The sequence below is a fragment of the Artemia franciscana genome, chromosome 4 (assembly GCF_032884065.1).
Source record: "Artemia franciscana chromosome 4, ASM3288406v1, whole genome shotgun sequence".
Classification (NCBI taxonomy): Eukaryota; Metazoa; Arthropoda; class Branchiopoda; order Anostraca; family Artemiidae; genus Artemia; species Artemia franciscana.
Genome location: NC_088866.1, coordinates 28157094 through 28175590, shown reverse-complemented (window position 1 = coordinate 28175590; position 18497 = coordinate 28157094). Strand labels below are relative to the sequence as shown.

At 38.1% G+C, this 18497-nt stretch overlaps 1 protein-coding gene across 8 annotated transcripts in view; it reads right to left on the bottom strand.

The window, feature by feature from the left end:
• The window catches only part of LOC136026246 (alpha-ketoglutarate-dependent dioxygenase alkB homolog 6-like), a 106340-nt gene that overhangs the window by 85553 nt on the left and 2290 nt on the right, over positions 1-18497 (bottom strand). For 3 of the 8 annotated variants that reach the window (XM_065702607.1, XM_065702606.1, XM_065702609.1), the window contains exon 2: positions 9267-9327. The exons of 3 other annotated variants lie outside the window; for them this stretch is intronic. In XM_065702607.1, the coding sequence (XP_065558679.1) occupies positions 9267-9322 (56 nt within the window). In that variant the 5' untranslated portion in view covers positions 9323-9327. Of the gene's footprint in view, positions 1-9266; positions 9431-18497 lie in introns of those variants that run through there. 2 more of the 8 variants (XM_065702608.1, XM_065702612.1) reach the window with 2 other exon arrangements.

The following is an 18497-nucleotide window of genomic DNA, read 5'->3' as shown; positions in this document are numbered from 1 at the left end:
AAATCTCGTTGCGTAAAGCTAAGACTGTCAGAATTTGTTCAAAGAGTGAAAAGCTGTATAATTACTGAGAATTACCTGCGTAAACGTGAGTCTTATAGAAAATGGCGAATCTATCTTCAATTGACTATGAAAATATTGGCATTTATTTCCAACAATAATAAAAACTTGTGTTCTCAAGAAAAGTGTTTTTGATTCAGTTGTTGACAAAACAAATCTGTTCCATCGATTGCTGATCAACATTGCTTATCGACAATAAGTTCGCCAGAAAATGCCTCTGGTGTCAAAGGACTTGTGTAGGTGTGGAAGGTTATACTTATTGTAACGTAACTTGCCATTTAGCATAAAAATTACGCGTGTAGTGCGAAAGCCACTTAATGTATCATTCAATTTGAAATCAAATTTCCCTGTTTTCGAAAAATGATTTCAATTTGTTTCGAGCATGAAGTTCAATATTATAATCCACACAATCGTTGCTCTGTGTAATGCCAAGGGAATGGTAATCTACCAGAATGCATTTACCACAGCAATCTACAATGCATGTATTGTACATGTACCACCCACAATGCGATCTCCAATACAGTACATGGCAATCTACGGTTGTTTTCCATTTATCGTCAAGGGCACGGCAGTCTACCAGAACAAAGTACATACATTCTACATCCAAAATCTTCACTACAAAACATGTAATCTGTAAATGCTATTCTATTTATTGTCATGGTAATCTGCTGGAACATTTTTATAGAAAGCAGCAAGTCAAAAAACAGCTTGTTTAATGTTGCTTTTAGTTAAATTGTCATGAGATTTGCATTTAGTATCCATTTTCCTCCTTCCATTATGGGGAAAGCAAGTGCACCTCTCAACAAAAATTCGTAGGTAATCATAATAAAAAAATTACAATTTTTTGTTGTATACAAGGTAAATGTTTCAAGTGTTCTAAAGTGCGCATTACTGCACATAGCAATAGATTCTGATGATCGCATATTGTTCCTTGGTCATTATTAGAGAAGCGCATATGCCTATATATATATATATATATATATATATATATATATATATATATATATATATATATATATATATATATATATATATATATATATATATATATATATAAAAATAAGTTGTCTGTGGATCTGTGGATCGTGGATCAGGTGACGTCATGTTTCGGCTGACGTCATGAAATTAGTTGCCATCATTTTTGCTTTGAAGGTGACGTCATTCAAGTTATATAAGACATATGTTCGCGTAGAATTCTATTAATGTTAAAGTTTACAATGACTGATGAAGATGCTCAAAGAGTCTATGCCAAAAAACTTGCTGCTGATAGAGAAACTCAGAAAAGAAAGCGTGCCGAGGAATCAAAAGAACAGCAAGGAAACAGGCTTGAGGCTAAAGAACGCAAAACCGCGCAGTTAGATGAAGATCCACCTGGACAGCGAGAGTCAAAACATATTAAAACTGAAAATGATAGCGATGATGATTGGGTTTGGGATTTTGACTTGGATAAGGTCATCAATGACTACCAGATTTTAGTTAAAAAAACAAAGGTTCGGCGATATGTATTTCATAGTGAAGCTGAAAAATAAAGAAGAAAAAGAAAACTGAAAAAAGAAAAAAGAGAAATTACAGACTGGGATACCGGGACACAAATGACGACCGGGACACAGGGAATATAAATGACGACCAGGACACAGGTATTTAAGAATATCGTTCAAAGAAAAATTTTTAATTGTAAGAAGACCGTTGAAAGAGAAATTTCTAATTGTAAAATGACTGAAAAACCTACAATGGCAACGGTACCACCATCGAAGTAGATAACCAGTGGGTTTACGGCCAACCTACCATCTTCAAAGATACCACGATAGGAAGACTCTACACCGTTCACCCCAATCAACATGAATGCTTCTTTCTACACCTGCTTTTGGTGAATGTACCCGGTCCGACATCCTTTGAGTATTTGAGAACTGTAAACGGTACTATACATGACACTTACCGTAGTGCATGCCAAGCTCTGAATTTATTGGAGAATGACCAACACTGGGATAACTGCATCAATGACGCGTGCGAAACGTCAACCCCAAGTCAAATTCGTACACTTGCTCTCCATCAGCTCCTACAGAGTTATGGGAAAAATATAAGTCAAAAATGTCCGAAGATATACTCCATCGAAAACAGTTAGAGACGTCAGAAATGACTTTTGATTTTACATCAGAAATTTATAACGACACTTTAGTTATTATAGATGATTTGTGCGTACGTATGGCAAACAAACCTCTTCAGGATTTGGGAATGCCTTCACCTAACCGTATCGCTGCTGTTTCGACATGTGTAGAATTGGATCGTGAACAAAGTTACAGTACGAGTGATCTATTGTCGTATGTACAAAATAACATTTACAAGTTAACGTCGGAACAAAAAGACATTTATGATACGATAGACTCAATTTCAGGACGTATACAACTACCTGCTGATTTCTGTAGTTTAGTGACGTCCAAAAATGAATTGATTGAAAAAGTATTTCCGAATATTCTAAAAAATTATAAAAATAATAAATGGCTAAGTGAAAGAGCGATTCTCGCACCCAAAAATATAGACGTCCACGAAATCAACAATATTGTTTTGACCAAGATTCGAGACCAGGCAGTCCTTTGCAAGTCAGTCGACACAGTTTTGGAACCAAATGAAGCGGTTAATTATCGATCTGAATTTTTAAATTCCATATATCTTTCAGGGTTTCCACCACACGTGCTAAAACTAAAAATAGGCGACCCACCAAAGCTTTGCAATGGCACGCGACTTGCCGTAAAAAAAAACAATGGAAAGCCTAATAAAGGCGACAATCTTGACAGGGTATTTTGAGGGTAAGGCTGTTCTTATTCCTCGCATTCCCATGATTCCAACGGATCTGCCTTTTCAATTTAAAAGATTGCAATTCCCAATTCGATTAGCATTTGCAATCACCATTAAGAAAAGCTCAAGGTCAATCATTAGAAAAATGTGGTATAGATCTTAATACTGATTGTTTTTCCCATGGACAATTGTACGTTGCATGTTCGAGGGTCGGTAAACCTGACAATCTATTTATATGCAGCGACAATTGGACAGCGAAGAATGTTGTATATTCGCAAGTTTTACGCAGTTAATTTGTATTGTATCCATCTATCTATCTATCTATATAAAAACGAGTTGTGTGTATGCATGTTTGTTTGTTTGTAAAAAGAGCGTTTGCATATGACGTCATTATTAGTGCATACGGCTTTGTATATGCACAGACAATGGGAAAGCCAAGAATGTTGTATATTCGCAATTTTTACGTAGTTTAACTCCTGCAGACGAAATGAATGCTTGCCTGAAAAATTCTAATTTATGGGCACACGTAAAAATATTAAAATTAACTACAAATATGCGTGTCCGATTGCAAAACGATGATTCTGGTCAAACATTTTCAGATCAATTGCTGGCAATTGGAAACGGAAAGCTTCCAGTAGTGGGAAAGCCAAAAATGTTGTATATTCGCAATTTTTACGTAGTTTGAAACACATATATAAATCTATCTATATTCACAGGTGGGACACAGGGACACAACTACAATGGCGCGTAACTAATATGGCGCGTAACGACTTACGCGCGCAGGGGGCTTGGGGGGGGCGCGAAGGGCCCCACCAACTAGGTGTTGGGGTGGCGCCAACAGCTAGTATATATATATAAATAAGTTGTCTGTCTGTGTGTCTGTCTGTCAGGTGACGTCATGCTTCTGTGTCGACTGACGTCATGAAGTTAGTTGTCGTCATTTTTGCTATGACGGTGACGTCATTAAAGATATTTAAGACATATATGTTCACGTAGAAATCTATTAATGTTTAAGTTTAAAATGACTGATGAACTTACAATGGCAAAAGCCGATGAAGATGCTCAAAGAGTCTATGCCGAAAAACTTGCTGCTGATAGAGAAAGTCAGAAAAGAAAGCGTGCCGAGGAATCAAAAGAACAGCAAGGAAACAGGCTTGAGGCTAAAGAACGCAAAACCGCGCAGTTAGATGAAGATCCATCTGGACAGCGAGAGTCAAAACATATCAAAACTGAAAATGATAGCGATGATGATTGGGTTTGGGATTTTGACTTGGATAAGGTCATCAATGCCTACCAGATTTTAGTTAAAAAAAACAAAGGTTCGGCGATATGTATTTCATAGTGAAGCCAGTCAGTCGACGGCCAACCTACCATCTTCAAAGATACCACGATAGGAAGACTCTACACCGTTCACCCCAATCAACATGAATGCTTTTTTCTACGCCTGCTTTTGGTGAATGTACCCGGTCCGACATCCTTTGAGTATTTGAGAACTGTAAACGGTACTATACATGACACTTACCGTAGTGCATGCCAAGCTCTGAATTTATTGGAGGATGACCAACACTGGGATAACTGCATCAATGACGCGTGCGAAACGTCAACCCCAAGTCAAATTCGTGCATTGTTGGGCATCATTTTATCAACTTGCTCTCCATCAGCTCCTACAAAGTTATGGGAAAAATATAAGTAAAAAATGTCCGAAGATACACTCCATCGAAAACGGTTAGAGACGTCAGATATGACTTTTGATTTTACATCAGAAATTTATAACTACACTTTAGTTATTATAGAAGATTTGTGCGTACGTATGGCTAACAAACCTCTTCAGGATTTGGGAATGCCTTCACCTAACCGTATCGCTGCTGTTTCGACATGTGCAGAATTGGATCGTGAACAAAGTTACAGTACGAGTGATCTATTGTCGTATGTACAAAATAAAATTTCCAAGTTAACGTCGGAACAAAAAGACATTTATGATACGATAATGCATTGTGTCGATAACAACGTTGGAGAAATTTTCTTTATGGATGCGCCAGGAGGTACTGGTAAAACGTTTGTGATAAAACTGATTCTGGCATCAATTCGATCAAAAAATGATATAGCGTTGGCAATTGCGTCGTCCGGAATAGCCGCAACATTGCTGCCTGATGGAAGAACTGCTCATTCCGCTTTGAAATTGCCTCTGAATTTGCATTCTACAGAAACTCCCACGTGCAATATTTCCAAATCATCTGGGATGGGTAAAGTATTGCAGCAATGCAAACTTATTATTTGGGATGAGTGCACAATGGCACACAAAAAATCGCTCGAGGCTCTGGATCAATGCTTGAAAGATTTGAGAGGGAAGTCGAAACCCTTTGGCAGCACATTAATATTGCTTGCGGGAGATTTCAGGCAAACATTACCTATAATACCTAGATCAACTCCTGCAGACGAAATGAATGCTTGCCTGAAAAATTCTAATTTATGGGCACACGTAAAAATATTAAAATTAACTACAAATATGCGTGTCCGATTGCAAAACGATGACTCTGGTCAAACATTTTCAGATCAATTGCTGGCAATTGGAAACAGAAAGCTCCCAGTAGACTCAATTTCAGGACGTATACAACTACCTGCTGATTTCTGTAATTTAGTGACGTCCAAAAATGAATTGATTGAAAAAACATTCCCGAATATTCTAAAAAATTATAAAAATAATAAATGGCTAAGTGAAAGAGCGATTCTCGCACCCAAAAATATAGACGTCCACGAAATCAACAATATTGTTTTGACCAAGATTCGAAACCAGGCGGTCCTTTACAAGTCAGTCGACACAGTTTTGGAACCAAATGAAGCGGTTAATTATCCATCTGAATTTTTAAATTCCATAGATCTTTCAGGGTTTCCACCACACGTGCTACAACTAAAAATAGGCGTACCAATAATACTTTTAAGAAATATCAACCCACCAAAGCTTTGCAATGGCACGCGACTTGCCGTAAAAAAAACATGGAAAACCTAATAGAGGCCACAATCTTGACAGGGCCTTTTGAGGGTGAGGCTGTTCTTATTCCTCGCATTCCCATGATTCCAACGGATCTGCCTTTTCAATTTAAAAGATTGCAATTCCCAATTCGATTAGCATTTGCAATCACCATTAACAAAGCTCAAGGTCAATCATTAGAAAAATATGGTATAGATCTTAATACTGATTGTTTTTCCCATGGACAATTGTACGTTGCATGTTCGAGGGTCGGTAAACCTGACAATCTATTTATATGCAGCGACAATTGGACAGCGAAGAATGTTGTATATTCGCAAGTTTTACGCAGTTAATTTGTATTGTATCTATCTATCTATCTATCTATATAAAAACGAGTTGTGTGTATGCATGTTTGTTTGTTTGTAAAAAGAGCGTTTGCATATGACGTCATTATTAGTACATACGGCTTTGTATATGCACAGACAATGGGAAAGTCAAGAATGTTGTATATTCGCAATTTTTACGTAGTTTAACTCCTGCAGACGAAATGAATGCTTGCCTGAAAAATTCTAATTTATGGGCACACGTAAAAATATTAAAATTAACAACAAATATGCGTGTCCGATTGCAAAACGATGACTCTGGTCAAACATTTTCAGATCAATTGCTGGCAATTGGAAACGGAAAGCTCCCAGTAGTGGGAAAGCCAAGAATGTTGTATATTCGCAATTTACTTCCAAAGACTGTAACAGGTGGGGAAATTTATTTTTACTAACCAAAAAGCTTTAGTGCTGACATTATTGTCAGTTTCTTGCACTAAAATTTCTTCATTTACTTCCTTATTCTCATTGTAAAAAAGAAAAAAACAACAACCTAAGTAGGTTGTTGCTTTTTGCTCATAGTTTGATTTGGAATTTAGAAGACCAATAAAGACAAACTGGCCAATCAAAGCTTAGCTTTCACATTTCCTATCGAGAATAGGATAAAATCTTTATTTTGAAATCGATCCATTGGATGACTAAAAATCTTCCATATTTATGAATATTTCAGTGCCCTTACAAATATAGTAGTGAATGGCCTCAGTAGCACAATCCACAACAATTCTTCTTTTACGGAGCTAACACATTGAAGTCTAGTGGGCAAAATTGGGCTAAATAATTGGATGACTGGAAATCACTATGTGTTAAAAAACTCTCCATTGTCTTCAGTGCCATAATAGCAAAGGTATGGCCAATTCAATCTACAACAATTCTTCCTTTATGAAGCCAGCACATTGAAGTCTAGTGGGCAAATTTGGGCCGAATAATTGGATGATTGGAAATCACTATGTGTTAACAAACTCTCCATTGTCTTCAGTGCCATAGTAGCAAAGGTATGGCCGATTCAATCTACAACAATTCTTCCTTTATGAAGCCAGCACATTGAAGTCTAGTGGGCAAATTTGGGCCGAATAATTGGATGACTGGAAATCACTGTGTTAACAAACTCTCCATTGTCTTCAGTACCATAATAGCAAAGGTATGGCCGATTCAATCTACAACAGTTCTTCCTTTATGAAGCCAGCACATTGAAGTCTAGTGGGCAGAATTGGGCTAAATAATTGGATGATTGGAAATCACTATATGTTAACAAACTCTCCATTGTCTTCAGTGCCATAGAAGTGAAGGAATGGCTAATTCAATTTACAAAAATGCTTCTTTTATGAAGCTAGCACATTGAAGTCTAGTGAGCAAAATTGGGCTAAATAATTGGATGACTGGAAATCACTATGTGTTAACAAATTCTCCAATGTCTTCAGTGCCATAGCAGTGAAGGTATAGCTGATTCAATCAGCCATAGTCAAGAATTGACAACAATTCTTCTTTTATGAAGCTAGCATACTGACATCTAGGTGGTAAAACTGAACCAAATCATTCAACAATTGGAAACCACTATGCGTTAACACACTCTGCAGTATCTTTAGAATCACAGCAACGAACAGTCTTGATGATGGAATCCAAAAACCCCATTTTTTTTTGGCGCCAGTATACTAAAGTTTAATGGGCAACATTGGCCCAAATCATCAGATGACCAGAAATTGATCTGTGGTAACAAACTCTGTGGTGTCTTTGGAGTCATAGCAGTGACTGGCCTGGATTGAAAGAATCAACAACTAATCTTCTTTTGTGGAGCCAGCAAACTAAAGTCTATTAGGCAAAATCACTAGATGACTGGAAATTGCTCTTTGTTAACAAATTTTGCAGCCATATAAGTGAACAGTCTGAATGAGGTAACCTACAACAGCTCCAATTTTCTGAAGCCATCAAGTAGAATTTTATTGGGCAAAGGGGATAACAGCTATGAAAGCATTTCCAGAATAACAACGCTGTTTCTAAATTGTACAGAAATAATAGCTCCTGATCATAATCACAGAAGAAATTATAGATTTTGATCATAATTGCAGAAATCATTTATTACATTAAATCTAAATCCTGTGGAAACTCAAACAAAATCCAAACGTTACCATCCTATACCATTCAAGTATCAAAATCCCCATCGCTGTTCATTCTTATTAAGTGAATAATGAGTTGTCACAGCCTAAGTCCTGTAGAAACTCAAACAAAATCCAAATGTTTACCATCCTATACCATTCAAGTATCAAAACCCCCCATCGCTGTTCATCCTTATTAAGTGATTAATGAGTTGTCACAAATACCAGAGCAGAACACCAAATTTGAACAGATGAACTTCTTCAGAGGAAAATTGTATCTTAAAGTAATGAAGGGATTGGAAATGAATCCTGATTTTATGAAATGGTCAAGTGGAAACTTGCAAAACAATATATATCTTACAAACTGGAAAAAATTAGAAATTCAATTTTTAATAAAAGAGGCATCTATATGCAGATACACAGTTCTTGGTAAGAGTGGGTGACAACTTTATAAAAAAAAAACATGGGCAAAAAATTGGCAGCTAAAATAACAAAAATAAAGCTAGAAACACATGCCACTGATCAGCTTAAGATACCATGAATGAAAAGCATTGTCAAATATAAATAATTAGCTTTGCTTATTTATTTTCATGGTTCAATGTAGTAATGCTGCCAGAATCTGATACTGTCCTAAAAACTTCTTAAATTTGAAACAGCCAAAAGAAAAATCATAGAATGTGGCAACTTTCAGGAAAGAGTAAACTTAAAATGGACCAAGAAGGCAAATATATGTTTTTATTTCTATGTCCTTGGTAGTTTAAGAGTAAGCTTAAAATGGACCATGAAGGCAAATAAATGTTTTTATTTCTATGCCCTTGGTAGTTTAAGGGCGTTTTTCATAAATCTCATATAAGAGCAGCATTATTAGTATTTTGATGGGCCTAGTCTACAGCGTCTGTATAGACAAAATGTCACCCAGTGTACATACAAAAGCAAGATAGAACACTAAACTATAAAAATCAGAAAATTCCAACTTACCTAATGAGTCTGTCCTTGCCAATGACAGAAGAATTTAATTTCATCCAAGTATCCATCAAATCTGTAGATAATACAATTTTAATGAAGAAAAGAAGCAGTTTCACTTACATTAATCACGAGTCTATGGCCAATATTCGAACGAGAGCCAAATACAAACTAAAAAACTTCGGAAAACACACAGTGATCTTTGAATCAAAATTTGAGTTCCAGCTGAACCATAATACATTAACAAGTCAGATGCCAAAAAAAGGCAGAAAAGACATGAAATTTCCTTGAAATTTTTAATAGCCGAGAGAAGGATGTCCACTATGTATATTCTAAACTAATTGGTATGATTTCATACAAAATCTTTGGCCAACATCTTTCCCAAAACAAAATGGCCAACTATGATGGGTCCTGATCATATGCAATAAGACAGTTTTGTTATAAAAAGAAAACATACAAAATATGACAGGAAGAATAATTAGGACTAACTTCAAGAGTTTTAATCACCCAAATTTACACTTTTTTGTGGATTCACGAGGAGCAAATTTTGCCACAGGTAAAAAGTAAACCAGCATTAACCATAGTAATACAGAATGAACATTACATAAAGCTGTATTAGGTTATATAGATAAATGAAATCAACATAACCTCTTCTACAAAATCTATCTATAGTCCAAATAGATCCAAAAGTAAGTTGGACACAGGCTACAAAAATACAGCACAGAAGAGTAATTTAGTGAGAACTTATATGAAAGGACATTAAGCTTGCCATTTAAACATTGGTAAATGATGTTTTCAACATCAATTTATTTCAAAAAATGATGTCTTTATATATACTTAGCACTTCATCAATGTAAATCATACCCACACAGAGAAATGATGAATCCCCCAAAGAAGTGTTTAGAGTTATATCAGGAACCCTGGTTAGGCCCTATAATGACGCAAACCAAAATCTTGGCAAATTTCTGATTTGCATAATTTGGGGTCCTTACCCATTGAAATTAATGTGCAATGTTGCCTCTGGTGGTTTTCTCATGCATTTTTTTTTATTGTACTTGTAAAAATGGCTATATATTGAATATTTCGATCTAATGCTATGTTGCTAATGGCTTGCAACAAGATATATAACTTATTCATTACAGCTGTAACTTATTATTCAAACACTTGTTGAAAAAAAAGAATAAATTATAATCTCTTTAACCAGAATGCATATTTTTAGTATATATATATATATATATATATATATATATATATATATATATATATATATATATATATATATATATATATATATATATATATATATATATATATATATATATATATATATATATATATATATATATATATATATATATATATATATATATATATATATAATTAAATAGTGTATACACAAACTACAGTCAAATCAGGCCTGAACTCAGTCATTGTAATTTGTCATTTGTCAAATTAATGGAGGTAGATGACACATGGGAGAAAATTAAAAATGTGTTGCTGGACACCATCAATAAAGACACAACTATCACAGAGAAATGCAAACTAAGAACTTTTATGACCAGAGAAATGAAAACTGCCAGGAACAAGAAAAAGAAACTGTCAAAGCTCATAAACCAGAGTTCTTATAGGGCTGACTACCTAATTAAGTTCAAAGCTGTAAGGAACATAGTTCAAGCACCCTCCAAAAAATTGACAGAGAATTACAAGGAGGCCATTATGGCAACCTCAGAAACCAGCCCAAAGAAGTACTGAAAATACACCTGTGCACATACGCCTCGTAGACACACAGTTACTGAGCTGATTTGTAATGGAATCCAGTCATATGACCCCCAAAAAATTATTGATGCCTTGAACCACCAGTTTACATCAATGTTCACATCTACAGATGCCATCCTCTCTTAATACCACACAACATAATTAACCCTCAAGTGTCTCCAATACTAGTGGAAAAGGTTGATGTCATCTGGCCCTGAGTTGGGCCAGATGACATCCATCCATAACTCTTAAAGGAAGCTCATGCCAAATTAGCTCTGCCACCCTCAAGGCTCTTCCAAAAGTGTATTGATACCAAAGTCATACCATTGGACTGGAAAGTTGCCCATATCTTGCCAACACACAAAGGAGGTGACAGGACCAAAGCTCCCAATTATCAGCCAATCAGTATTACTTCTGCTATTGGGAAAATCCTAGAAGACATTGAAAATGCTGCTATTCTCAGACATTTGGCCACAAGTAGCCTTCTATCAAAACACCGACATGCATTCCAACCAGGTAGATCAGTTGAAATAAATTAGAATGACTCATACAATTATATAACTGAGCTCCTTGACTGAAGTCTCATAGTTGGTATGGTTCTACTAGATTCTGCTAAAGCCTTCAATAAAGTATTTCATCAAAGACTCCAGTTGAAACTGAAGGCAATTGGTATTGAAGAGGGTGTGGTGGACTGAATAATATCTTTCTTGAAGGGAAGAAAGCAGCAGGTCAGAGTTTTTGGTGAAGGTGGTACAGCTTTCTACTCTAAAACAGCAGAGGTCCTAAATGGAGTGCCTTAAGGAACTCTTTTGGGAGCTGCACTTTTCCATGTCTACATTAACAACACTCCAAGAAACATTACAAATGAACTTAGCATATATTTTGATGACTTGAAACTTATTGGTCCTGTCAACACACAGCAGGGTGTAACCTCAGTAAAGTCAGATCTAGGCAGCTTTTGCACATGGGCCAATATATGGAGGCTCAAGTTTAATCTTGAAAAGTGCAATGTTCTCCATTTGGAAGAAATAACCTGCAATAGCAATACTCAATGTTATCAAATGCCAGCGAGAGGCAACCAATTTCCAAGAGTACCTCAAATAATGATTTTGGGGTTGTTGTAGACAAAGACCTTTAATTCAACTGCCAAACCCAAGCTGCAGTAGCAGGGGCTAACAAAACTCTTGGTATCATCAAGTTCACAGTCACCCGTAGATCCCAAGCAATAGTTACAAAACTCTACAAGAGTCTGGTGAGACCTAGATTAGAGTACGGAATGTGTGTTGCCACACCAATTAATAAAACAGACCAGATGGCAGACAGACCTGCAGGGCTTGAAGCTACCAGCTTTGACATACCCTCAACAAAGAGGCATTATAATGATGACATACAAGTTGCTCCAGTCTGATACAGGTGATACAAGCCCAGTTGTCAAATACAAGAGGTCATTCAGTAAAGCTGTTCTGCAAGCATGCGAAGACAAAAAAAAACCCTTTCTTCTATAACCACATCATATGTCTGAGGAACAATCTATGCAAGACAACAGTGGGATCTACAACTATCAATAGCTGCAAATCTAATCTCTACACGGATTGGGTGACTGAATCATGGCTCACTCAATGGAATGCAACAGATGTCTAGCAACTTGACATCTGTCTAGCAACAGATGTCAAGAGTGATGATGGTGATGCAATATGGCAACACCAGCTGTTTTTTGCTCTGTGAATAATAGTGAATTGTGGCGGACATAGAACACTAACCAAAGAACAAAATTGGCAAATATACTAAACCAAAACTGTAGAACCAGAAAAAAGAACTTTTCCTGTGTAATATGGACCAGTGTTAGACTTCCAGAACCGCGGTTGTGAATAAAAGTGCTGCCACCTACGAGTACGAACTAATTACAGACTTTTCGAGAAAGAACCACAGATGGCATCGCAGTCATCTAAGCGGAAGAAAGACAGTCCGATTAAAGGCCAAGACAAATGCTCAGCGTGCGCGGTAGCATTAGACCCTAACTCATCTGCCCTTGAATGTGATTCTTGTGAAAATTGGCTATGTATAAAGTGTTTGGAGATGCCCCTAGCTGAGTACAATCTTTTCACAAAGATGACAAGGAGAATTGGTTGCCAGTGGGTATGCCCAGTGTGCAAACTCAGGGCACCGCAGTCGTCCAATCAAAGTAACATTGGTAACCAAGTAAAAACCCTCCTTTCCGAGTTTGAAGATCGAATCACAAAAAAGTTTGATGATTCGTTCGACTTATTTAAGGACAGTATCACAAAAGAAATAAGCGAGGCAGTAAACCCACTCAGTGATCGGATCTCCAACATTGAAAGAGACATGGCATCTAAGTGTTCTGTTGCTGATGTCGATAGCAGAATTTCTAAACTAGTCGCGGAGGGAAAAGTTGGTACTGACCTAGAGGACCAAGTCCTAAAAGTGATGAGGCAGGATAGGGACAGACAACGCAGGAAACTGAACCTCATCGCTTACGGTGTCTCACCTACAGACGATGATACAAACTTTGTGATCCAGCACCTAGCCTCAGATTATAGTCTCCCCGGCGTCAAAATTCTGAACCTGAAAAGACTCGGTGCAAACAACCCACCCACCCAGCAAGTCCCAGACCGCCCTCCCCCGATTCTTTTTAGTGTTACAGACATTGCCACCAAGGTAAAGATCTTGAAAAAATCCGTCGAGCTGAAAGCAGACATACAGTTCCACAGCGATGAGTCCCGAGAGGACAGAGCTAAACGTAAGAGCGCTACAGAGGAACTTAAAAGACGGATTGCAAACGGTGAGACTGACCTCGGAGTACGGAACGGCAAAGTCGTTTCAAAAAACGGTCAGCGAGCTCCACCCCCAGCATTGGGGGCGATGGAGCACTAGATGCAGAGCCAGACGAAAGACATGTAAATAGTAGTTTAGTGTCATTTAACAGTGTATTATATAGTAGTTCCATATCAGCTCAAGAACATTCATCGGAATGCAGTTTTGAAACTGCCAAATCTGACACTAGCTGCGTTCTTTCTGTTGAATCGGAATACAACTCGCCAGATTCTTATTCAACTGACGCAGCATCTAGCGAAGCAGACGAAAGTCCGTCATCCAACGATGACGTGCTAGTTCCAGCGGGCTCAGGAAGAAGAAGAAGCAGACAGAAACAAGTGATGAAAGTGTTGTCAACAAACATTGACTCCTTGCCAAACAAGCTGAATGAGCTAAAAGTGTTGCTGGCTCACGAAGATATAGACGTTGTGTGCTTAAGTGAAATTTGCCCAAAAAACTCTCAAAATAGACTGGAGGATAGCCATATTCAGATACCAGGATACACAGTCATTTCGAATCTGGACAGACCCAATGTGAGGAGAGGAGTTGCCATATACATCAAGTCAGCCTTGAAGGTAAATAACATTGACCTTTTCACAAGTGCCAATTATTTTTGGGTAGAGTCTATCCTGGTTGAATTGACAGTAGGGTCTGAAAAGTTTAGAATTGGCGTGATTTACCGTAGCCCTTCCTCCCCCAACTCCGAAGAATCATTTCAGTATGTGGCAAATATTATAAATGAAATGACAATATGTAACCCCAAAAATGTCATCATCGCAGGAGACTTTAACATGCCGGACACCAGGTGGGTCGATGGTTTAGGCTTTACTCTTCAAAACAACTATACCAATCCAACTCTTGAAGCCTTTGCTGATAACCTGCTGGTCCAGACAGTTGAGTTCCCTACCAGACATAGAGATCATCAAACTCCATCTCTCCTTGATCTCGTTCTGTCAAATAATCCCGAAAAAATTATGTCAACAGCAAACTTACCCCCCCTTGGAGCAAGCAACCATCTTTGTATCCTGAGTGCAATAATCTTGAATCGGATACCAACCAACAAAATCAAACGAACGTTTGTTGATTACAAGAAAATACGCCAGGACCTACAAGAGATTGAATGGGAAAACTCCTTGCAACAAGACACTGAAGCATCCTGGGAGCTTTTCAAGGACATACTACTGAGTCTTGAGTTGAAGCATACGAAAACTTACTTCTCAGAACGTCCCAGAACCCTTCCGTATATGTCACCACAGCTAAAAAAAGTCATTAATAAGAAAAAGAAAGCTTGGAAAAAGTATAAAAATTGTGAGAGTGCAGCCCATCTAGAGCAGTACAAAAAGGCCAGGAACAAACTGAGAAATGCGACCAGAAAAGCAACCATAAGATATGAGGAGTCGATAGCACTAGAGGCAAAAACCAATCCAAAAAAGTTTTGGAGATATGTCACTTCAAACAACCCAAGCCGCAGGTCGATCCATCATTTTACCTCCAGCGATGGAACCAAAATAACCGACCCATTGGTAATGGCAGATACCCTCAATCAATGCTTCTCGTCAAATTTCTCTAAAGACCCTGGATGCCCCCCACCGGATATGCCAACCACCCACATCAAACACCCTATGCCACCGATCCAGTTCACAGCTTGTGATACTTACAAGCGCCTAAAAACTTTGGACCCATCCAAGGCAAAGGGACCCGATGGCATCCATCCTAGGTTGCTGAAGGAGACCGCAGCTGAAATAGCGGAACCCCTGACAAGAATATTCCAGATGTCAATAGCTTCCAAAACTATTCCCTCTGACTGGAAAACAGCAAATGTCATGCCAGTTTTCAAAAAAGGACAGAAAGATAAACCACAGAATTACAGACCCATCAGCCTGACTTCTGTCCCATCAAAAGTCATGGAAGGCGTCTTAAATGATGCAATCGTTGCACATCTGGAAACTAACAGCCTGTTATACGATGGACAACATGGTTTCAGGAAGGGTCGCTCTGTGGAGACAAACCTAATTCAATCATACGACATAATCACCAAGATGATTGAGGAAGGCCTTCCAGTTGACGTACTCTTGCTGGACCAAGCCAAAGCTTTCGAGAAGGTAGTACACTCGTACCTGGAAAGGAAACTAGAGTTCTATCAACTCCACCAAGATGTAAGGGAATGGATTATCCAGTTTCTCAAGGATAGAATACAGAGGGTGATGATGTATGATGAGGAGGGGAATCATGTCAAACCCAACTCCAGTGCTCAGCGGAGTTCCGCAAGGAACTAAACTGGGACCTACCCTCTTCAACATGTTCATCAATGACTCAGCCCAGTCAGTGCAAAATGACCTTAAACTGTTTGCAGACGACTCGAAATTGTTTGGCCCAGTCGCAAACAACCAACAGTGCGCAGCTCTGCAGGCAGATCTGCACACCCTCAACAACTGGTCCTCTTCCTGGTCCCTCGAGTTTAATGCTGAAAAGTGCAAAGTCCTACATCTTGGCCCTAAGAACCCAGGAATGACATATACAATGACAGATCGTACTGGGAAGCTCATAACTTTGGAAACTGTCACCGAAGAAAGAGACCTTGGGGTCATTGTTGATGACAAAATGAAATTCCATAGTCACAGCAAATACCTAGCTGCAAAAGGCAACAGGTCCCTTGGTCTCATCAGACGTAATATCACCAGTAGATCTCCCAGGACAATCAGGAAGCTATATACAGGACTGGTCAGACCGCAACTTGAGTACGGAGTCTCTCTTGCCGTTCCCCACTATGTCGTGGACAAGAAGATCCTTGAGAGCGTTCAGCGGAGGGCTACAAAACTACCAACCAAATGTAAGAACCTCTCGTACCCTGAACGCCTCAAGAAACTCAAGCTCCCAACCCTGACGTACAGGAGGAAACGCGGGGATGCAATCCTGACCCACAAGCTGCTGGAGAATGGTGTCACACCAGGGCTTTTTAATAAGTCGCTCTCTAGCCACACCCGGGGCCACACCAAGAAGCTCCAGCAACAAAGAAGCTCACGGAGAGAACGTTCCAACTTCTTCTCAACTCGTGCTGTTCCACTGTGGAATTCCCTTAGTGAAGAAACAGTTCAGTCCAAAACTGTTGACAACTTCAAAAAAGCAATTGACCGAGACTGGGCAGCGATGGAGTGGAAACTACACTGGGAGGCCAGTGGATCTACTCAACAGAACTAGACAACGCACTTCCACCTCCATCACTCAACCGGCGAATCTACAGGATGTTCACCCAACCTTATTCGCCGGCCAGTGCGATTTAAGGTAAATTTAAGGTAAACCCTATCCTCACTAACTGGCATACTCTGGATTTGTCTATTTTGCTGGCAAGTACAATTTAAGGTATATAGCAAATTATCTTTTCTGATAACAAAGCACACTAAGGGGCTATACCATCTGACTTGTCTGAGAGTTGCCTTTAGTCAGTAAAGACCTCAAAAAAGGTTTTAAATGTTTAAGGTGAAGTCATCCTAATCCTTGGGATGCCTTTGAGCCAATATAGAAACAAACAAAAAACTGTTTCTTTTCCAATAGTGTTTTTTAAGTAAGGTAACATATCAGCAGGATGGTATTGAGTAATTAAAAACAAAAGAAAGCTTATTTAATGGTCACAGACTAAAAACCAGGACAAGTACAAATAGCCACCCTATTTTATACTGCTTTTCAAGATAGTACCTTACCTAGAATGTCTTTTCATTTTTAGCCAGCAAATTAAATGAGAAATGGCAAAATTTACTCATAATCTAAACTCTGGACCCTTTCTTCAATTTTCTATTTCTATAGCACAACTACTTTCCAATATAGCAAAAAGCCCAATGTCTAGAATTTACCACACTTTCTTTGATACTGTGGTCTAAAGAAAAGAGTAGGTCAAGAGCTAGGTGAAGGAAAATTTCAGGAATCAACTCATATACCAAATCTTGAAAGTACTTATTCAGCCAGCTACTCTACTGTCTTTCAGATATTAAGAAAGTTTGTCTAGAAATTAACTATTTACCCTAAACGCCATAGTGACCTAGCCTCATGTTAAAAACAGCTCATTCTAATTGCCAAGCTTATTAAATAAGCATAACTATTATGCTATATTGGATGTAGTTGAACATAAAAATGAATTTCTTGCAGATAAATTTCTATTTGAGGAGCTTCTTGCTATATTGGAGAGTATCTGACATAGGTGAATGAAACTTCAAGGAGTGAATCCAGGGTCTTAAATATACCCTAGAAACGTGTTGTCAAGTTATCATCTGTAGGTATTTATTACTTCTAGGGTTACAAGATTGCACAGGTGAGAGGTCAAATTCTGAATTTGTACATATAAGCATTTACCTTAGCCTACTTTTGGATTTTTAGTCTCTTTTAGATTGACTATGGTTTTTGAAAATTTGATTCTTGTTATTTCTCCAGGATTTTAAGGCATATCAGGACTTTTATCCTATAGGCTATTTGAAAACTAGAATTTCAAATCTTTAACACCCAGTGCATCTCCTTTCAGCAGTACATCAATTCCTCAAGGTTCCACTTTTACAACAATAAAATTGTAAAAGGTCAGAACTCTTTAAAGGAGAGAAAAGTGAAGGTAGGTAGCCTACTTCAAACTTAATTCCTAGGTGATCACAAAGGCTCTGGATTGATTCCTGAGAG